The following is a 23,322-nucleotide window of genomic DNA, read 5'->3' on the forward strand; positions in this document are numbered from 1 at the left end:
TCTGTTACTTAATACCTCGATCGTGGGAATCGCAGACACAATAGATTTTCAATTGTTATGCGACAGCCGGGTGCCGCTTGGGGATTGACGGGTTTGATGAGAGAAAAAAATGCATTTTATATGACAGTACATAAAATGTTTATCATTTCAAGTCGGTGGGTTGGATTAGTGGAGTGTTTTGATTATTGTATTTTTTAGACACATGAATAATAATTATTATAATATTACGTAATGTCAATTATACTTTTCATGACTATTATCAATTTTCATGACTATAATAATTAAACTAAAGGATGTTACCTCCTAAGTTTTCGTACTCGTAGTATTGGTGTCTGTCCCATTAGGGGTCGTAACACTAATCGTTACATTTTGCGTCAGATCAGACGATGGTGTTGGTGTCACTTCAGACGAGTTTTCTGCAATAGAAATATAATTTTATAAATCTTTCAAACAATATGGGTATGTTATATAAATAAAACAATATAAAGAGATATCTATTACGGGCTTTAGTTTTTTCATTTACATACAAACATTTAAATCTTGAAAAAAAATTGGGTTGTTAGTTGTTACATTGTTACCTATAAATGTGCTATACGCATATTAATAGTAGTATAGCCTGTAGAACACGACAGTCTTGACATGCTTTGTCTTGACTTGACAAGTCTGTTTCGAATATTATGTATAATGACTACTAAAAACCGTGGAACGTGCATTGCAGCAGCTCAGTATCGCATCTTCATGCAGTCCATCCTAATGGTGCCGGTTGGCAGCGGACGACATAAAGCAACCGCAGACGACGTGTCGCACCGACATTACTGGTTTGTATGTATTTCTATAAAATACCCTGTGCAGCTAGCGACACATTCATAGAAATACACAGAAATGACGCGACGCGACGACACGTCGTTTGCTGCAACTTCATGTAGGCGGCTTCCAACTTGTACCATAAGACTACTATAACTTTATAAGCCCTCGAATAAATCGTTGCCACGCTTATTTCATTACATTTAGGGCCTGTTTCACCACTTTCTGATAAAGTGCCTAATAGGCTATTCACAACTTTTTTGACAGATTCTCCATACTTGATCTGTCAAGTTAATTGGTGGATAGCCTTATCAGGAAGTGGTGAAAAAGGCCCTTAGTAAATTAAATTTAGACTCCATTCTAAACTTCTTCAATAGAAACAAATTTCCCTTACAATAAAACATATTTACGTACTCATAAAATCTTGGAACCATTGGTTGATTTCGTTGGTGTGTCGTTTGATCCACGCGATGCGGACGGCGGCGGCGTCGACTATCTTCTGTAGAGTTTGGGACATCGGCTTCAATTGCTGCTTGTGTTTTATCGCGAAACGCTTGAGCTGCGAAAATACAAATCATAAGTCGTATTATACTGCATTTCGTCAGTATTTTACAGCTCTGACGCTACTACGACCCTTGAGGATCTATTGTGACTCCTTCGCATTACCGTCTCCAAAAAAACGCTGCTCATAAATTGAGTCCCAGGTAAGGACATATGATAGAATTTATTCTAGTAAAATTTACAGTTTAAGAAATTTGCAGTTTGTATTTTGGCGGCCAACATCGAGTCTTCGCATAATATCAAACGTAAGTTTTTATTTTAGCGTTAAATAATATGACTGCAAATAAATATCGTCGTTATTTCTGTAACTACTAACTATACGACCACGACGCCATTTTGTCGAATGCCGCCATCTTGGTTTGATAATTCAAAATGGCGCAAATAGTTCCATTTGTGGCGACAATAGTGGCTGAATGCCGCTAGGGCATCTTTCAAAATAAAAACTTACCACTTCCAACTCATCAGTACTCGTGATAAAACCGAATGTGGAACTCAGAACTCCGGCGAAACTGAACGAGTCAATCTGCGTGAACCGTTGGTATATTCTGTCGAAGTTCTCTATGAGAAAGTTTTGCGCGAGTTTTGTACCGACAGGCGGCTCTACATTCCATAATGATAAGGCATACTGCTTTGGTATGTCGCCAAGACTCTTTTCTAGCAGCCTGAAATAAGAACAAATAGATTAGTTCAAGATTAATATCTTAGTTTGTTGCTTTCCATTAGTTGCTTTCCATCAGGTGATCCGTTTGCTCGTTTGTTTATATTTCAAATAGAAATAGAAGAACTTTTATACGTGATAAATGATAATATTTTTTTTATTTGTCTTACATATGCTGTCAATGCTGCACTTTTTTTCAATTTGCACCACGAAAGATAGTAGGTACTTACATCATAATAAAAGACTCCTCTCTAGTTGCCGCCAAGTTATTAATAATGAGGTTCTGTACATTGGGGTCCGTGGAGTTGAGATACATGTTCCAGAAGAACTCGAACTCGCGCCGACCGCCGTGCGTGATCGCTATGTTGTATACTATCGGTCGGAGGTATGATGGGATGCTGAAAAAGTTATTTAATGATACTGTTACATCATTTTCATAGTCTACTACCTGTAGCATGGACCCCCTGGGTTCCCAAACATATTTTGTCTACTGCCCACTTACTACACTTACCACTTGAGAACAAATTATGTTTAGCGCCCCCATTGTTTCAATTTAAAATGCATTCAGATGAAATAAAGCACCTCCTAAGCCTATACACAACGCCCGCATTTTTCTGGGTCCCACACCTTAAGACCTTCAGCGCCCACAAGGGGGCGTTATCGCCCACTTTGGGAAATACTGGTCTACTATATGACACCCGCAACTCCGTTCCGCCAATATTCGTGTATCGCTCAAGAACCGTACTTTTTCCGGGATAAAAAGTACCCTATGTCCTTTTCCGGGACTCAAAGAATCTTCATACCCAATTTCATCCAAATCGGTTCAGCGGTTTGGGCGTGAAGACGTAGCAGACAGACAGACCCACATTCAAATTTATAATATTATAATTATTAAGTAAGGATTTACACTGAGAGAATCAAGGATAATCTAAATGCAATAGAAAACTAGACCACTAACAGATATATATAAAGGAACCGTTACATGGGGTTATTTTACACCAAGAGCAAGACGCGACGCAGTGCGTTTTTAGTAGTTGACTCGTAATCTGGCGATCAATCTTTATCTGCGGTTCCAGGTAAATAAAAAAATAATAGAAGGCTTATTAAGGAAGGAATTTTTAATAACGGTGTTCCCAGTTTATTAATATTAGTGAAAACTCATAGAATTTTTCAAACGTGATTTGTCTTAACCAAGATCAAACGTCTTTAGTCATATTAATTTAAAAACTGTACAAATAAAATTGTAAAATATACATACGGGTTTTTATTAAGATCGTCCAGTGCTGCCAACTGTTCGAATTGATCTCGCACCCACTTGAGGCAGCGCGGCGACTCCACTAAGCAATCCCACATTATTAGATTGTCGATTAAAAATGCTTCGTTATCGTCTTTGGGTTTATCGAGGCCGTAGTTCAGTTTCTCTAGCTGCTTGCCTAGTAGTTTTCTCATATAATCCTATGAAAATTTAAACTAGTTACTATCCGCAATTACAAGTTGAGTTTGTTTACAATATGCGTTTACTCGTCACGGATGCGCACGCAAAATGCGTACACATATGCGTCAGCGTGATTTATTTAAATGTTTGAAAACCATGCACCCATTTGTAAGTTTTATTGCACAAAAATTACTGTAAATGTATATGAATATTACTGTCAATATTGTGTGAATTAATTATAAGCACAATTAGGGACACGCCACACCGGAATGGCAGCGGCGCGGCGAGCACTTTCATTGTCATATGATTTTAAACTTTATCTTCATTATTGTAATACATAGTATCGCTTGAGAAGTCAGCGGCCGCCCGTAGCCGCAATTTCTTAAGTGATACTATGTATTACAATAATAAAGATAAAGTTTAAAATCATATGACATTGAAAGTGCTCGCTTCGCCGCTGCCATTCCGCTGTAGCGCGGCCCTAAGGGTTAAAATTATAAAATGATATCTATACAATATCCTATCAATATACAATATCCTTTGTGGTGAGAGTGCCGACTCAAGTTTTATCCATCTTCGAGGTGGAGGAGTTCTGGCCCGCCGGTGTAGTTTACCGGAGGTTCCGAGGGAGGCTCCCGAACGAAGCGCGCATCACGTCGCCGCCGAAAGAGACTTTACGTGATAAAGTGTAGTGTGATTGTAAAAAAAAAATATTGTATATTATAATGATAATATGATATACCTGGAAATACCTATATCCCGATGTTGCTCTCAAATTGTGCTTCAAGAACGACATATTATTAAGTAGGAGCTCCCAAACTATCTTAGAGTCATCGCCCTGCATCACACAGGAGGATAGTCGAAGGGCATAGCTATATTTCAGCTGACCGACTTTAGCCAAATTGAATGCGTCGTCGATTAGTTGAGCTTTGGTCATCGGATTCTTAAAGTCACCAGTTCTAATAGCTTCGTCTAGTAACTCCCAGTTTCTTTGGTCGTAGTTCACTCTGTAATACCCTGCGAATAAAATTAAACATCCATCTAAATGTTTACTAAAGTAATGAAGCCTGACAGTTAGCATAGACAATGTAAGTGACATTACATTACAGAGAGTTGTCATGGCTTACGAAGTATAGACAACAGAATAGGTATAATAATATAGGACATAATAATAATAAATGTTTGCCCTTCAAAGGAATCTTTGGTAACTTCCTTTGAGAGTGCAAACAGTTTGGGCCAGGCAACAACACTACGTTGCGGCGTCGTTTCGCAAAAACAACATCACAAAATTCATCGGAAATATCGCTGTCGCATCGGGAATTTCCACAGGCTAGGGTGGAGAATCGGATAGCATCTACTAAATATATTGATAAGTGCATTTGTTGAATAAATAATTGTTTGTGCGACGGGATAGCGATGGATGTTGCCATGGTGCCATACTTATTTAGTCACTTCAATAAAATAATATGGGCGAAATACTTTATATGGCAAAACAACGTTTGCCGGGACAGCTAGTAGCATTATAGTACTTACCTACAGCATCAACGTTGACATACAAAGCTTGGTCTCTTCTAATGTCTAGCTCAGTTGACAGTTGTTTGTCATTCAGCCACACCTTGGGTTTGGTGTTAGCTGTGTCTGTGGTATTCGATATGACGTAGCTGATCGGTATCCGCCATATTTGTTTTGCGGTCGCCTTGTGGGGGTCGTTGGTGCTCGTGAACAGTTTCTGCAATACATAAAAACAATATTTCTTTTTTTAATTTTAATTTATTGAAGACAAAGTCTTAGCAGAAATATATTGAATTTATTGTCAAAATTTTCATTAAATTACAGTTAAATAATTATTAAATATGGGACTGCAGACCATAAGGCCTTTAAACGCCTTTTAGAAACACAAAAGGTGTGCTACGTGGTGGACACCTGACACTGGATAGCTGGAGAAATCCAGTAATGCTCATACTCATGTAAATGACCCCTAATTTAATTGAGGAGCTGGCTAACAGAACTGGGTTAGTCCGCGAGAAAAAAAATCACACAGTGGCTTAAAAACTTCTACTACCTGAACTAATCCGGTTTTGTCTGAAAATGGACTTTTCAAAGCCTTTTGATTGAAAATATTAACAGAGATTGACGCAGATGGGTCAAGAGAAGACGATTCGAAAAAAATATACTTTCACACTCTGGTGAGTGGTGGACTTGTCCGGTTTTGTTCGCCAGCTCCTCAATTATATACCTGTTGGAAAGTGACTCGTCCAGTGTCATAGTCTCTTATCACGTTGACAACCGGATATCCAGCCTGACGCGTCCACGAGTTCATGAACTTCACCATAGACAATGTTTTCAGTTCCGGATCCGACTCAACAGACTTTGACATGGCGGCCCATAGATCATTCTCTTCCGCGTTTTGGAATTTCCTGAAGAAGTAAAAAAATATATCACTGTAGTTTTTCAAATGATATTAGCTTCACTGTTTGTTGATTATACACATCTATACTTTTATATTAGTGTAGATATTATAATTTGGCAAGTGTCTCTATAAATGCGAAAATATTTTTGTTAAGGAGAGACAGAGAAACACATTCACAGCTTTTTTGACAGATTCTCCATACTTCATCTGTCAAGTTAAGTGGTGGATAGCCTATTCGGCACTTATCAGGCAGTGGTGAAACATACCCTTAAACTTCTAAACCAATTTTGATTAATTTGGTATTATGGATATACTTTGAGTCCCGGCAAAGGACATAGGATGGTGTTTATTCCGGCAAAACATACGGTTCCGACGCGTTAAAGAAATTCTATTACAAAATTACAACCAAGTATCGGGTGTAGTGTTTTAATGAGACCTATTGTTTTTACCCCTTGTTATAATAAAATCCAATTTAAATTATCTTTACCAGTCATTCAAATAAATTAGCAGACCCTTTCTGAACAACGTTTCTGAGATGGTATGATTCAGCATGCGTATAAGGTTAGCGCCTTTTGAATACGATATTTCGTCGAACTTTTGTGCTATTTCTCCTGCGTCGACTACTTTTCGAGAAACGGGGGAGGTGTTTTTAAGCGCATCAGTATGTAGTAACGACATTTTCTCCTGACTGAACGATTCGAAGATCCTCCAGTTTGGTTCGATCTGAAAAACAGCAACAGATTTCTTCAATTAATGCTCATACTCGATTAAAAAGAAGTTACATTTTGTTTAGGAGTTACGTTAACAACCAATTAATGCTAAAGTATAGTCCGTGCAATCCACGAAGACGCGCCCCACCACTTTTTGGGTGAGCATCTTTCCCTTTTACCGTGACGCTTTTCCTTAATTGGTATATTTATTTTAGTATGCGCGTGCACTCATAGGTAATTAGTGTGTACCGATAACACTCAAACATTGGCGAAAGCTTGCACACGTCATAATCTTATATCTTTAAACGAGCAATTCTTGTATCTATATATTAATACGTGAAAGAAAAACTTTGTAACCCTTTTTACGAAAAATGGGGAAAGGTAGGTGCATGAAATTTCACACAGTTATAGTTTATATGGTGAAGGAGTGCATCGAGCTAATATTATTTTAAAATAATGCTTTTATCATATATATTTTTAACAAATAAAACGTTACACACACTACGACACTACTACTAGGAAAAATGACAGATTTTTGAGTGACAAGCCTATACATACGAATTATACTCTTTTATTTATGGTTGAAGTCTGTTGACAACAAGTTGACAAATTGAAAATGGATTATTGTTTTTTTTTTATTTAATTTTAGATTCAAATTAGACAATGCTTAAACGGCCAGCCTAAGATTAGCTGAGTCCCAGAGCCAAGAATTGAAAAAACTATAATGAAGTCAAAATTTTAACAAAATATAGGTAGTAGTCCTAATGTCGTTGCAAGTAAGGTCGAATTTCGACTATTGGGCGATCTTTAGTATATATAAATATATAATTGGAATCTCGGAATCGGCTCCAACGATTTTCATGAAATTTAGTATATAGGGGGTTACGGGGGCGATAAATCGATCTAGCTAGGAATCATTTTTAGAAAATGTCATTTAATTCGTGTTTTATTGAATACCGAGCAAAGCTCGGTCAAATAGCTAGTATACTATAAACGATTAGGAGGAGTGGGGCGCGTCTTCGTGGATTGCACGGACTATACACTAGACCGACTAAGGCGCCTTACATCAGTTTCTCACCTCATACTATTCGTCAATAACACAAACTAAGGCGTTTTATTGCCGCCAACGGTTGAGCCATTCATTCCTTTCCAGATTCAAATAAAGGTTTATAAAGATGACACTTACATGATTAACCCCCACATACTCGATATAAGTCGCGAATCCCTCATTCAACCAGAGGTCGGTCCACCATCTCATAGTAACCAGGTTTCCGAACCATTGATGAGCGAGTTCGTGGGCGACGTCTATAGCGACGTTGCGTTTGTCGTACGGAAGACCCTCCTTCTCATCCACTAGTAGAGTTGTCTCTCTGGAAGATGAGATGGTATTTGTGAATATAATCAGGGCCCACGTAAGGGCTACTGGCGCCTGTGTGCAAAAAAAGGATTTTGGCGCCCCTTTAGGCAAATTTTTTTGGACCTTGGTTTTGGCGCCCCTAAAGATGGCGATTTGGTGCCCCTAGAGGATGGCGCCCGTGTGCATTGCACACATTGCACATATGGTAGCGGGGGCCCTGAATATAATGGTCATTTTTGTAAGCAAAAGGTATTGGTAACTGCTGAAAATATATTTTGGCACGAAACATTAAAATTAATTATGTAATATGTAAAATATGCAACCTTGCGCACGATACGTTTACTAGGTATACTTTAACATAATAGTATGGTAAATGTATCATGTTAAACATTATGTTTTATTATTTTTATTTCGATATCTATATATCAATCATATTATTTATAATCACATTTTTAAAATAACTTTTTAGTAAGCTGGTTTTATAAACTAGAATATCGAAACCATAAGGACAAACTATAGAACTCTTATTTCTTTAATCAGGGCCGGATTTATATTTTTAGGGTTCCATACCCAAAGGGTAATAACGGGACCCTATATTACTAAGACTTCGTTGTCTGTCCGTCTGTCTGCCTCCAGGCTGTATCTCAAGAACCGCTATAACCAGACTTCTGAAATTTTCATAGATTGTATAATCTATCTGTTGCCGCTATAACAACAAATATTAAAAACAAAATAAAATTAATATCTATTTAAGGAGGGCTCCCGTACAACAAATGTGATTTTTTTGGCCTTTTTTGCTCGTAATCAATAATGACTGCAGGTAGGCAGTTGAAATTTTCACAGACTTCTCAATGATGTGATTTTTTAATAATTAATAATAAAATTAACATAAAATAAAAATTTTAGGGGGCTCTCATACAAAAAACACAATTATAGGCGTATTTTTCTCGATAACGGTACGGAACCCTTCGTGCGCGAGTCTGACTCGCACTTGGCCAATTACTTATGAGTATAAGCCACTTTAATTTTGCCGCCCCTATGAACGAACTCTACCGCCATCCTAGGACACTTCCGCTCCCCCTAGGACGCCATAGGACGCTGCTGCTCCCCCTGAACGCCCCAGGACGCTGCTGCTCCCCCTAGGACGCCCTAGGACGCTGCTGCTCCCCCTAGGACGCCATAGGACATCTGCCGCCCATAGGCCATACTGCCTGTACATAAATCCAGAGCTGTCTTTAACTGCGCTGTCTCAAGATTTTCTGATAGGGAATTAGATTACGTGACGGCATGCGAAACTTTATGTACGGAAATATCAACTTGAATATCAACACGTAGGTAACGCATTGTATGCAGATTTGTGGCAGGCAAATGTTTTTCACGCGTAAAATATTCTATGAGTCATTGGAAAAAAAACTTTTAATTTTCATTGAATGTTTGTGTAGACCTGTAGAGTATTCGTCCTCAGTCCTCAAACCTACAATATTATGGTTTGAAGTAAAACGCAAATTGCTATTTCATAATTATTATAGAATTAGCGTGAAGGACAAATTCGATACAGCCATCTAATTAAATGTAAATTAAGTTCAAATTAATTCCACACCATATCAAAACATAAAACTTGAGTCAGAACTCAGAGGTGTCAGGTGTAAGTATATGTAATTGTAGGGTTCCGTAAATATTGATGAACTTTCTATTCTGTTGAAAAGTGTCTTTTTAGGGTTCCGTAGTCAACAAGGAACCCTTATAGTTTCGGTCTGTCCGTCTGTCTGTCCGCGGTTTTGCTCATAGACTATAGGGCCTACAAAGCCGTAATTCGGCATGAATGCACATCTTAATGATGCCGACAAAATGGTGTATAAAATCTTTAAAAAAAATTTACGGTACCTCCCCTACACATCAAATGGGAGTGGCCTTTGAACTTAACTGAGACGATGTTGTTAGTAGTGTAGGTAAAACACGTTATAAATGTGCATTCATTGACCATACAAAAAATATCATAAACTAGCGGAACCCTATATTACATATGGCACGACACGCACTTGGCCGGTTTTTTTATCTATCACTAACGGCCTGTCCACATCTCCACGTCACGACCGCACCGTTTCACGTTGACTACGTCGTAACGTGGACATGTGGACATGCCCTAAGATACTTGGAACCCGCAGCGCGCTCGCGACGAACACGTTGCGAGCTCACAGCGAGCCCGTCGGCCGTCGCGCTCCCGCCCTCTATTCGCTCGAGAAATCGCTGTTGTCATAATATAAAGACAGTTAAGCAAATATTGCTTTAGAAACCTCTAAAATTGTATCCTAATGTACTACTTCGAAATATGCATACAATCCTCAAACACAAAGTATCTCGTTCGGTATTTTTGGCTTCGGGTTCCGACAGTAGTTTCGAGTTTATGCATACGGATCTCTAACTACAGCTCGACAAGCTTTCAATGAACGTGGCGAAAAAAAGGAACTGCCATACAAAAAAGTCATTTTTGACAGTTTTTAACAGTTTTACTTTACGAGCAGCGCCACCGCCCACGTTCATTTAAAGCCTTGTCGCACTGTACGCGGTAAGTAAGGGCAATTCCACACGACGTTTTTTTAAGCTCATTTATATCGATACAAACGCAAGTTGAACGCTTAGCAAACGGAAGGAAGCCGAGTGCTAACTCGTTTTTAACTTTATATCTGCCAAAACGCGATGAAAACACGCAAAAGACGAGCGCATCAGAAAAGCGCGTCGTCAGTGCGCAAAAAAAAAAAACGTCGTATGGAAAGTCTCTTACTATGTAAAATATAAGCTCCAGTGCGCCTTATCTTAGAATCAACACGGCAATCTACTACGGAACCCTAATTATTATTATTATTACTTATTTGACGTAACGTAAAGTGTAAAGGTCATTAACATTATCTACTTTTTAGGGTTCCGTACCCAAAGGGTAAAAACGGGACCCCTATTACTCAGATTTCGTTGTCTGTCTGTCTCCAGGCTGTATCTCAAGAACCGCTATAGCTAGACTTTTGAAAATTTCACAGATTGTGTATATTTGTTGCCGCTATAACAACAAATACTGAAAACAAAATAAAATTAGTATTTAAGGTGGGCTCCCATACAACAAACGTGATTAGAGGTAGGCACTTGAATTTTTCACACATTCTTTTGTTCTATGTGCACTTTAATATATTTAATAATAATATTAAAATAAAATAAAAATTTAATCCCATACAAAAACACAATTTTTAGCCTATTTTTGCTCTGTATCAGTACGGAACCCTTCGTGCGCGAGTCCGACTCGCACTTGGCCGATTTTTTATTGTTTTGTTAATCTTTACGATTGGTATTTTAAGATAAAACGTTTATAAAATAAACAAAACCGTTTAAATTGACGCGCGTCACTTAACGTGCTTTTTACCCTATAGCCTGGGAAAATCAGACATATTTTTTAAAGTGGTATAGGTATCTAGGTTAACGGTATTTTTTTGTATGGTCGTCTGTATCACGAAGCCATAGCCGGTTCCGTATTTAAGATGTTGGCACGGCATATGGGGAATTCCCGCGCTCTAATACAACATTATATAATAACATAATGTTTTCGTCTTTTCTGGGTCATATAATAGGTAGATATTGGATGTATCTATAGTACATTTTATATATTGTGTAATGTGTATACTATGTACTTATTAAAAATAGTTTTCATTTTCAGGTTACCATAATAAATGGTGTGGCAAATGCAGGATTGTTATTTCTGATTTTAATATTGTAATGAAATATTATGACATAAAATAACTTACTTGAATGTAATCAAGCCCCAGTTTTCCATGGCACCACTTGAGAAATCTGGTATAGCTATGAGATCAATTTTATCCAAAGCGTAAGGAATTCCAAAGAAGTCTTCATAGAACATCAGCAACTTGGGTGTGATATTTGCTGCATAGTTTGTGTTTGATATCAAGGCTGGTCTCGCCCAGATTCTAATGGGCTTTGTGATATTGTCCTTGCTCAGATAGCTTGTTTCTGTATACTTGAAGTCTGTTAAAACATATGCAACAAGGTAGGTGGACATGTTAACAGATCTCTCAAAATGTGTCCATTGCCAGGTCGGATCCTCGTCTCTGTGAAATCAAAAACATATTTGGGAATCACACAATGTTTCTTAAAAAAAGGGAAGTTTCTTAAAAAAAAGAAAACTATACTCACACAGGTTCCTGGGTAGCTACCTTCATGTTTGATAGTACAGAAATATTTTGTGGATGAGCAATACTTATTTCAAACTTAGCTTTGAAAGCAGGCTCATCAAAACACGGGAAGGCCGCTCTGGCAGATGTGGGTTCAAATTGAGTCACACCCATGTTCCTAAAAAATGACAAATAATAAATTTATATTTGCAAAGAGTTTTCATTAATACGGAATACAAGAGTTTAAGGTTAGTTTATAAAATAAATACCTAAATTTTAACTTACCTCACCACATTGTTTACATCTGTATAACTGCTCTTATAGAAACCGGTAAGATAGTTTGATATATTTCCTTCAAATGATAGTTGAAGAGTATAATCGGTATTTAGTGACAATGGAGAGTCAGTGGTTATAATTAACCTGTCCCCTGTACTTTTTTGAATTGAGTTAATTCTTATATTCCTTAAATTACTGTGTGTTACTTGAGTATCCAGTGGATTTAAAGTTGTCGGTTCTGTGCTCTCAGTAGTATTCTGTTCCTGAGCATCCGTTGCGTTTGATAATATCTCTGTTTGAGTAGTAGTTTCATTCACAGTTAATGTTTCATTTGTTGTCGTTGTTGGAATGGTTTCTGCAGTTGTTTCGTTGCCAGTATCCCTCCTTTTTCTTGAGTGCAAAGTTTCAACTTTCTCATATATTTGTTCTGTTAATGTAACATTGTTGACTTTGAGGTCTTGCGCATGTAAAATGATCTCTTTGACATTTTTAAGAGCTTTAACTGTTATGTACACATCACCAGTAAAATATGACTTGTCTAAGTCTGCCTTTATTTTTAATCTATAAAAGCTTGGGGAGATGTGAAGAGGCAGACGGAGATCTGGTGATGGCTCATCTTGCTGTGAAAATAATTCCTCCACTTCATCCCCCCAGAAGTCATAGGATGTCTGGGAAAGCTATAAGAAAAAGGAACATATTGTTAAATAATATATAATATAATATGTATTAATAAATTAAATAGGTACCACTGTTTTCCTATGTTTATTAAAACTGTAATGTGTGTATTCTAAGTCAGACAATTTTTTTATTTGATATGAGAATGTTACAACTTACAAAGTTAATGTAAGGAAAAAATTATTTAAAAAAAACAGTGACCAACTTGCTACTAGTTCAGTAACATTTTAATTGTATTGGTAATATTTAATCAGTAATTAAAGTAAATAAGCATAATTTTATACACTTACATATTTATTTTCAGACAATCCCACCAAAGAAAATGTGAAGATTATAAGAAAGTAATACATTTTATAAGAACCAACTAAAACTATTTTATTTCATTGTTAAATATATTAATTTTCTTGCAATACGAGATGCACACGAAAGAAGAAAAATATTAGCTTCGGACGTGCTGCTTTAATTATAAATTGCGAATATAAAACGTGACTAAAATTTTATTTATTTATAGCTTTTGCTTCGGCGGCGAACTAAATTTCGAAAACAAATTTGACACCAAACCTAGCTGTCAATGTCAAAATCTGACAATAGACCGGATGTAAAATTATACAGATTTGCCAACATTAAGAATTAAAAAAAATACTTAAGGTCCTTCTACGTGTAGAAACCTGCACAATGATTGCCGCCAAGTTTGCGCAAGCTAATACAGTATGAATAATACTATAAAACCGATTATGATCAATTATGAATTTACTGTAACTACTTGGTAAATTCTTGCATTTATTCGTGTGAAACAATGTGTTTATAGGCTGTTTTTACTTGAAGAACTGAAGAAGCGCACACTGACCTTAAAATAGCTAATGTAGTATACTATGAGACCAACGAGAACAGATATAACCACAGCGGCTATAATGAAACTGATGCAAATACAGGTAGAAATGAAGATTCCTCCTTTCCTGCCATATCGGATGTCTGGGTCGGCGTTGGTTTCATAAGCCAGGAACTGTTGTCGGCTTGTCGACAATGGCATTCTGCTACTTCATTCTGAAACATTAAAAAAATAATTAATATGAATCCTGAGTATTCAGAATCATTGCGTAATGCCGCGGCCGCAGATGCGTCTATTGTACGAAGCTTCGTGCTATGAGATTGATATGAGACGATACGGTAGTCGGTACCATTGGATGATACGCGCAGATCGTCCAATGCCAATGGTATCGTTTTAAGCACGAAGCACTACGCATGTGCGGCCGCGACATTAGAAAATAGAGTGAAACGGATTAGTATTTAAAATCTAAACACTTTGAAGAATTGATTCCTTTTGGAACATCTACATAAGTAATATAAATAATCGGCCAAGTGCGAGTCGAGCTCGCGCACGAAGAGTTACGTACCGTTATAGAGGGAAATTAGGCGAAAAATTGTGTTTTTGTATGGGAGCCCCCCTTAATTTTTTATTTTATTTTAATATTATTCTTAAATATTGAAGTAGACATATAATTAAGGCCTTTGTGAAAATATCAAGTGCCTACCTGTTGCCATTATTGATATCGAGCAAAAAAGGCCAAAAAAAAAAATCACGTTTGTTGTATGGGAGCCCCCTTTAAATATTAATTTTATTTTGTTTTTAGTATTTGTTGTTATAGGGCAACAGATATACACAATATGTGAAAATTTCAGAACTCTAGCTATAGCGGTTCTTGAGATACAGCCTGGAGACAGACAGACGGACAGACAGACATCGAAGTCTCATGAATAGGGTCCCGTTTTCACCCTTTGGGTACGGAACCCTAAAAACCTTGACTGAACATATCAACATATAATAAATAAAAATTACTATGTACATCATAAATCAATTATAGGCGTGATAGTTTTTCCGTAAAATGTATTACAAAATGTAAATATTGTGGGATACCTATACTAGGGATCGCTTCACCCGCCCTGGTTAACAAAAAACGGTAAATATACGTCGTTTTTTGTTAACTTAAAAAAGCTTAAAGACTAGACTAGTTGTGGGATATATCATATAAGTACGTACTAGGGCTCGCTTCGCTCACCCTGATATGATTATTGTTCAACTAGATGTCCCGCGCGGCTTCGCTCGCGTAAATTAGGAATTATACAGAAACCGTACATTTTCTCATAAAAAATATTTCCCCCGTTTTTCCCACATTTTCCTGAGTTCTTCGGTCGTATTAGTCTTAGCGTGATAATAGCCTATAGTCTTACTCGATAAATGATCTATCTAACACTGAGATAAGTTTTTAAATCGGACCTGTAGTTCCTCAGATTGACGCGTTTAAGCAAACATACTCTTCAGGTTTATAATATTAGGTATAGATTTTTTTAAATTATCGCTTGACAAACTCGAGTCTCGATCTAAAAGACTATGAAATGGTATAATATGGTAGTGATGATGATGATGATGAATGTGCATAGTAGCGTATGCTTTCTGTTCTTAAAACAACGCCGGAACTCCCAAACTTGTATCTATAAAGAATCAGGAGTTCTCTCAGCACCTTCCGAACCACGGTATACCAGGTATATCTCGGTGCAAAATCTTACTTGTTGGTAGCATATGCTTAGAATACTTCTCACGAAACCGAAGTCCCTATAAGTTTTTAGGAGTTCCCTCGATTACTTATGGATCCTTCATCAGATCACCATTTTTGTGAATATACCTAATACCAAATTGGGATGATACCCTATATACCAAAAGAAAAATTTTGAAAATCGGTTAACGAACGGCGGAGTAATCGTTGAATATAAAAAAACATAACACCTCCCCCATTTTGAAAGTCGGTTAAAATTGTAGCCTATGTGTTATTCTGATCTATAAGCTATATTATTGTAAAGTTTCATTAAAATCCGTTCAGTAGTTTTTGCGTGAAAGAGTAACAAACATCCATACATCCACACATCCATACATCCAAACAAACTTTCGCCTTTATAATATTAGTAGGATGGTGTCGTAACTCGTAGGCATCAGAGTATACCTATATTAAGATACATCTTTGAGACCTTGACCACAGTATAGCAATATTATATGTCATATTGCTATACTGTGCCTTGACTAATGTGCTTAGGTCAAAGACCCTATACCTAGGACTACCTACCTAGTTTCTTATGTCAATGGCTTAGGTATAGACTTATAGTCATGTGCAATATGGTTAATCTCTATGGTAATTATTTTTGAACTCAGTATCGATGGAATGTATTCTATGGTTGGGTTCGTTCATAGCTTGTTCATAGCACTGCAGTGTGCACCTGCCTTGTGACGAATGCGGGTAAGTCAATACATTGCCGATACGTACCTATATATAGTTCGGGAGTTATTTAAACCTCCGCTCGGCACTACCTACCAACGATATAAAGATCACCCTCGTAATAATTCAGAGGTAGTTCTGAATGATTTCAATACGCCCATCACCAATTGTTTTTGATTCAAAATATTTAATCGTTGAATGTGTTAGCCACGTGTACCAGTCCAAGACTTGGGCTCAAGTAAACCTTGGATTAAATGTAGGTACGGTCTGCATGTCACCTCTGTCCACCTTTTACTACTTACTAGCGTTAAAACATTATACACACTTGTGCAGATTGTTTGTTGCCAAACAATATAATATTCTTTTATAAACATAAGAACAATAACGTGAAAAATATGAAAAACAAATATATCCAACTTTCCGATTTTATAACTTTTCCAATTTATGTTTGAGTGTGTGGGCTGACAACTTCGTATAAATCTTGTGAAGGTAAGCGGATTATAACCACCCAATCCCCAATCCACATACAAGTATCTTGCGAATGTAGACCTATACTTGCGAATGTAGGTAACTTTTTTCAGGATTCCGTACATCGGGATTCGGGACCCTTTTACTGTGCATATTCTAAAGCAAAAATCGCCAGACCAGGCAGGACTATTATTTTTTCGCTTTGCTCCCGAAAAGTTCCCACTGCGCCCCTAGTGCTGCACAGCGTGGGTGGTATAACAGTCGAAAGGCCTACTTGATATCAGACGGCTCGCCTGCTTGTTTGCCCATATCAGTTCTTTAAAAAAGTATGTTTTCCAAAATTTTAGTATATAAGTATTATGATCGGTCTACCAACAGTCAACAGATTGTATTATTTTATCACCCTGAATGAAATAAAACAGGCCTATACAAAGCATAATTGCTCTGGGTACCTACAATACTTAGGTATCTAAAAAACAAGGGCGCACTCGCACAGGGCGCAAAAAAGGCTATTTACGGCACTGTACATAGGTATCAATAATTATAATTATTGTAAAAGTTAACTTTTACAATAAAATGCGTGTTACAAAACTAAATTATTTAATGCCAAAATTTTTATGAAATTTTGTGATCGCTATGGTGTGGTGTTTTGGATCAAAACAAAATATTACAATACAAATATACAAAGTTAACAAAATAATTAATGTGCAATTAGAAGACTATCATAATCTTATTGTTGCACAATGCACAATTGCACAGTCAGAGAGATAGCCAAGTCTCAGGTCCCGTTGTTCTGTTTGTCCCTAATGAGACGGAGACGATGAGGATCACGTACGGCGTAAAATGTACCATCGCAGAAATTGAATCATAAGCAATTGGCGGACCTACGTTAGTTGGTTGGACTATGTCAATTCAATGTTAGCTGTGTTCTGAACTTCTGTCGGATGATTTTGACATAACGCAACCAAATGTAATGTAGGTCCGCCATCTGCCCATGAATCAACTTCTCTGATTCATAGGCAGATGGCGTAACGGTCACGTAACGGGCGTATACAGGGTGTAACAAAAATAAGTGATAATAATTTAGGGTGTGTATGTGTTCCTTGTAGAAAGTTCACTGTGAAAGTAGCAGCGCTGAAACACCAAAATTTTTTTCACTTTTGTATGGAGAAATTTGTGACGCTGGGTTTGCCCATACAAAAGTGAAAAAAATTTTTGGTCTATAAATTGTTATCACTTATTTTTGTTACACCCTCTATATAGCTTTGATAAGGGAGGGGTCTGGTCCCTACCGTAAAAAAGCGGCCAAGTGCGAGTTGGACTCGCCCATGAAGGGTACTCTACCTACGGACACGCTTAAAAGTGTAATAATTATTATTATATTATTGTAAATAGAAAGTAAAAAAATCGGCCAAGTGCGAGTTGGACTCGCGCACGAAGGTGTCCGTACCATTATAGAGCAAAAATAGTAATTAATTGTGTTTTTTGCATGGGAGCCCCCTTAATTGTCTATTTTATTTGAATTTTATTATTAATTATTAAAGTATAAATACAGCTGAGTATTTTGAGTTCATTTTAAGAGCCTACCTGTTGTGATCATTGATACCGAGCAAAAAATGTTTGAAAAATCACGTTTGTTGTATGGGAGCCCCCCACTTTAATATTTAATTTATTTTGTTTTAAGTATTTGTTGTAGCGGCAACAGAAATACATAATCTGTAAAAATTTCAACTCTCTAGCTATTACCGTTTTTGAGTTACAGGCTGGAGACAGACGGACAGACATCGAAGTCTCAGTAATAGGGTCGCGTTTTTACCCTTTGGGTACGGAACCCTAAAAAAATACTTGTACCTCGCCGATGAAAATCGGTGGGTACATACCTAATATATTGTCGATTGGACAAGTAAGTTGGAGTTGGGGGGGGGGGGGGGTCGGGACCCCCAGGACCCCCCCCCCCCTTATATACGCCCACGATAGTACATATTACAACTGAGTATGTATTGTTTATAATTTATAAACATAATTATGCCTCATACAATACTATAATATTAATATAAGGACCATCCACCCATACCAGGATGCCATAAAGAGCAATCTACGTCATGGTGACACAACTAATTGTATACTTTGTGATTGGTTCACTCCCAAGCCACGATAAATAATTGTGATAAGTACAGTCACTTACACAAATATATTTTGTTCGAGAGCTAGGTGTTGTAAAAGGGCTAGTTCTATCTTAAGGCCATTCCCTGAGCAAACGACCTTGACCATACATTTGCCGCATTGCCGAGATCGCGCCAAAATCCTATTTTTTTACTTATCTTAGTTCAAAATTTACCTAAAAAAATTGAAACGTCCAATATGTAGTTAATGAAATTGTCGATCTATTGGCGTGTGTTTCAAATAAGTAGGTACCTAACCGTAATTTGTAAATACTAGGGAGATACTGAATGTATTGTTACGTGCTAGGGTTCGAGGATTTGGAGAGAAAGACCTGGTGACTCTCTTGAAGACTTTATTAACACTGCACTAAACACTAGGTCACAACACTTAGCACTAAGTTCAAACACTAATCACTAGGTCCAATCACTAAGCACTATCACTGTCCTAGGTCGTAGCCAAGTCGCAGGTTTCACTGGTACACTCACTATTGATCACTTGTTGTCGCCTCGAAGATCGCTCAGATTGAACTGACTCGCCTGGCCTAAACAACCGTGGGAACTTTCTAGGAGGCTCGAGCATGTACCACAATAAAACTGCCATCCTTACGATAAGTGCAGTAAGTTGAGTTTTTTGGCAAATTTAATTTAGACCTTACACACAAACAAATAAACGGTAAACACGTAAACAAACATTGGACCTTTCTAGAAGGTTCGAGTATGTACTTGCGCACCTCATGCCATCTAGTATTGAGTAGGGGATTTATGTTGCCTGTGCTCCCTCGGTAAGTTTCGCTGGTTTATCGCTAGATGGCACCACGTGTCCGTATACCATGTACCGTAACAGTATGCTTGAATTTTAAATTGGTATTACATGGTAATTGGTAATACCAATTGCCATGTAATACCAATTTATTTAAAGTTTAATAAAATTGTTTAGCTTTCAAAGTAATACCAATTTGGTGTTACTTTGGAAGCTAAACACAACAACAACAAATATAGGAAATCTATGAAAGGAACGTTCATAATATGTTATTTTCCTGTTCTGAAGTTCATATACTTACTGAAGATTATTGCTGTATTTTTATTACAATTTTGTAGCTTGTTTTTTTTAAACCAAATAATTAAATTGAATCTTAACGGTTAAGGTAATAGTCCAGATTGACGAGAGTTTAATAGGCTTCATAATTACTGGTTATCGGCTGCAGGAACTTCACGGTTTCCGTGGCAAATTCCTAAAGCGTACAAATCGATATTCAATAACATTATTTTTTATCTCAAGGTGGCGTAATTCTAAGAAATTCTTACTATATTTACATGCATTACAAGAACGTTTTGTGTTAGATCAAATCGAATCAGAACGCTCTGTTCTGATTCGATTTGATCTAAAATCTAAAATGTAAATTGTAAACAAAACTTGACAATAAACGATACATTTTCGTAAGGTTGGTACCTACTAGTATGAGTTCTCATACATATTTTTTATTGTTAATTCACTCAAATATACCCACAACACCAATAAGTAACATTTCGGCTTCTAAATGGAAATTATTTTAGGTGGGTCATCCATGTTGGGACAACCTGTTGTATAGCAAGGCAGTGCTTTCAAAACTTTACATTTACTTCTTTTTATATTATTGTCAGTGGTGTAACGATAGGTCGACAGGGCTGGTAATATGCCACGGGCCCTCAACTCAAGATTCCATACTATATTTTTATACTTACATTGATTGTATATATTTTTACTAAAGTTGCTATGGGTCCCAGATGGTAGGTATAGTTACACGCCACTGCCAATTGTAACTGAATTTAATCGTTTATTTTGTTGGCAAAGTGATGTTCAATGAGTCTGCGTAGTGTGTGAAAATCAAGACAAAGGTATCGTCGATGATCACACAAAATCTACCTATTTATAGAGATGAAGCAAGCGTTCTGTTAAGCGTATATTATCCACCTATTTAGTCCGAATTGCTACTTGCATTCATATTTCATATCATTTTGAAAAGAACCTACGCAACTCAGCCAGGACACTTTTTCCCGCATTGCTAAGTACTGCACATACGGTTTTGTTCGATAGTTTTACTCCAAATCGAGTAATAATTACTGTGTGGACCACAAAACTCACAGCTCGAAGGCTCGCATGGAGCCGACTCGATGGAATTAAATATATCAATTTAGAATAAATCTATCGAGCAATGCTGAATGTGTGGAAATGTTCTAAAATACCTAATTATGTTCTGGATAATGGATATATTATCATATAGTATAGTGACTTAAAACGCTTCCCTGTTTAATTCAACTATTACAACCAGAATTACTAGAATCCTTTGATAATACGATCTCGGTTTATCGCTGCAATACTAAAACCGCGTTGAAAATCGCAATTAAACTATAGATAACGACGGTAAAATAACACTTCCGCGACTGCAACACATCATTAATTAAAAATTCAAATAACGCATTTTATGACTTCTACATATAAGTACTTACATTATTTTTTATAAAATAATAAAAACTTATTACCGTTTCCGGATTATCCTTAAAATCACAGCACTTCACACAATTTTCATCAAAACAACAGAAACTAGTGTTCACATGAGTTAACTCAAAGCAAATGCACGCGGTGGGCGGTTCTGTGGCGACCACGTCGCTTGGTCTCTGGTCTACCTGAATTTTTACCGATTTCTTGAATGTTATGCTTGGCGAGCTCGTAAGGAGCGGTTCTACCGAGCGTGGTTGGCTATGCCGTTATTGTAATGAACAGTTTACGAGTTACGGCCTTGCGTATAATGCTCGGTTTGACGGTATGAAGTATTTTCTATTCAGCTGCCACAATGACGTCACATGGCTTGGCCGTAAACATTAATTGTTGCGATAAGTATTGGAAAGGAAATTATATTTTTTTAGAGCTTGGTACTAAAATGATTGATTTTTCAAGGATAAGTAGTAAGTAGTAAGTAGAGATATCATCAATACACCAGAAGATTATTTTATATAGGCACTGGGCTGATGTTTTTGGGACGATTGCTTTTTCACTTCAACATAAGGATAAAATATTGAATTATTATTCATATTCGAACCTTGCAATCTCAAGGTTTGACTGAATTTATAAATACTTAAATATAAGGTTTTTTAAAGTAAGTACATAAGTACGATTAAAAATTACTAATTACTTAAGTATATTATAATATTATGTTAGGTACATTTTATAATTATTGCTAGTTTCTATGTAGTAAGGTCAATGATATTTAATGAAAATTGAGTAAGGTATTTTGTTTAACAGGTACATGTTTACCTATGTGAATTTAACTTGTAAGAATAAGATGCATTCATGGTACGGAAAAATTAACATTTTCTTTTCTCTGTCTTTTTCTCTTCTTTCCGTCCGTTCGTTTTTTCTGATGACATACAAAAATCTGTCGCAGTACCTCGGCTCATATTGGCTATTGATGATAAACAGTAGTCGTTTTACTTTCCTCTTACGCAATAACACAACTTTATATAGAGATAAATCAATGAATATGGTTTAAATGTATCGTTTTCCTACTTGTTACTCGAGTTTCGACTGATGGTTTTACCGCTGATTTGGAAGCGAACGTCAATAGTGGTTTGTGTTAATTATAAAGGCCTGCTAAGCATCACGGAATGTTTCATGAATGATGAATCATCAATTTCTCACCGCATCGTCGGATCCGCGTCTAGATTTTGTTACAGCATGGGAAGATCCACGATATCAATATTCGGCAACTGTTTGGGAAAATTATTGTTTGAATTATAATAATTTCCTTAAAAAACTTCAAAATTAAGGAAAGAAATTCAAATCGCGGAAACGTTCGTCAGCCAAGATACGGAAAGTGCTGACTTTTTTTAGTAGCAAAGATAGCTTGAGCCATAGCCCTGGTCTGAAAATCACAATGGTTTTGTCAGTGCTTACAGCCTTAGCTGCAGCAGTAGCCCTAGCACGGCCACCAGTAGAAATGCGAAAGTATAAACAAACTGTGGAGATAAACTTAAGGTGGCGTTCCGATCATTTTTCGTTCCGAAAAATTCAATTAAAATGCCACTTTATGACAGACTCTAGTCCCAAAAATTCAAATAATATCCTACTCTATAACATATACTATAGTCTGTCATAAAGTGGCATTTTAATTGAATTTTGGTCGGTCGCGATTGGCCGCGGTAGAGATCGGAACGGCACCTTTAGTTTATGTCCACAGTTTGTATATACTTTCTCATTTCTACTGGTGGCCGTGCAAGGGCTACAAGTGTTGCATTACTGAAATTTATGGTGGAAATGACCCCGAGTCTCCAAAAGATGTAAGTATGCTGGATTCCAAAAATGATAGTACTTATTAGTATAACGCCTCCTTG

The 23,322-nt window shown here is 37.0% G+C and overlaps 1 protein-coding gene across 2 annotated transcripts; it reads right to left on the bottom strand.

Annotated features, from left to right (window-relative positions):
• Nucleotides 1-69: 69 nt before the first annotated feature.
• On the bottom strand, nucleotides 70-21,717 carry LOC121727442 (aminopeptidase N-like). Of its 2 annotated transcripts, XM_042115298.1 has the most exons (15): nucleotides 21,475-21,717; nucleotides 13,906-14,102; nucleotides 12,393-13,060; nucleotides 12,130-12,285; nucleotides 11,724-12,044; nucleotides 7,765-7,948; nucleotides 6,356-6,591; nucleotides 5,695-5,875; nucleotides 4,992-5,187; nucleotides 4,201-4,475; nucleotides 3,282-3,478; nucleotides 2,254-2,421; nucleotides 1,814-2,027; nucleotides 1,219-1,363; nucleotides 70-416 (listed from the first exon to the last, which is right to left on the bottom strand). In XM_042115298.1, the coding sequence occupies exons 2-15, from the start codon at nucleotides 14,086-14,088 to the stop codon at nucleotides 304-306; spliced, it is 3,237 nt and encodes a 1,078-aa protein (XP_041971232.1). In that variant the 5' UTR covers nucleotides 14,089-14,102; nucleotides 21,475-21,717; the 3' UTR covers nucleotides 70-303. The 2 variants fall into 2 exon arrangements, with proteins under 2 accessions (XP_041971232.1, XP_041971233.1); XM_042115299.1 differs by lacking the exons at nucleotides 13,906-14,102; nucleotides 21,475-21,717 and adding an exon at nucleotides 13,349-13,423.
• Between the last annotated feature and the right edge of the window lie 1,605 nt (nucleotides 21,718-23,322).

This window comes from Aricia agestis, chromosome 5 (genome assembly GCF_905147365.1).
Source record: "Aricia agestis chromosome 5, ilAriAges1.1, whole genome shotgun sequence".
Taxonomy (NCBI): domain Eukaryota; kingdom Metazoa; phylum Arthropoda; class Insecta; order Lepidoptera; family Lycaenidae; genus Aricia; species Aricia agestis.

Bases quoted from the DNA above. Each gene is read 5' to 3' on its own strand.
- LOC121727442 (XM_042115298.1), bottom strand. From the start codon at position 14,088: ATGCCATTGTCGACAAGCCGACAACAGTTCCTGGCTTATGAAACCAAC. The intron at 12,286-12,392 runs GTAAGTTAAAAT...GTCATTTTTTAG, and splicing joins GATGTAAACAATGTGGTGAG to GAACATGGGTGTGACTCAAT. The intron at 4,476-4,991 runs GTAAGTACTATA...TTTTATTCGCAG, and splicing joins TGTCAACGTTGATGCTGTAG to GGTATTACAGAGTGAACTAC.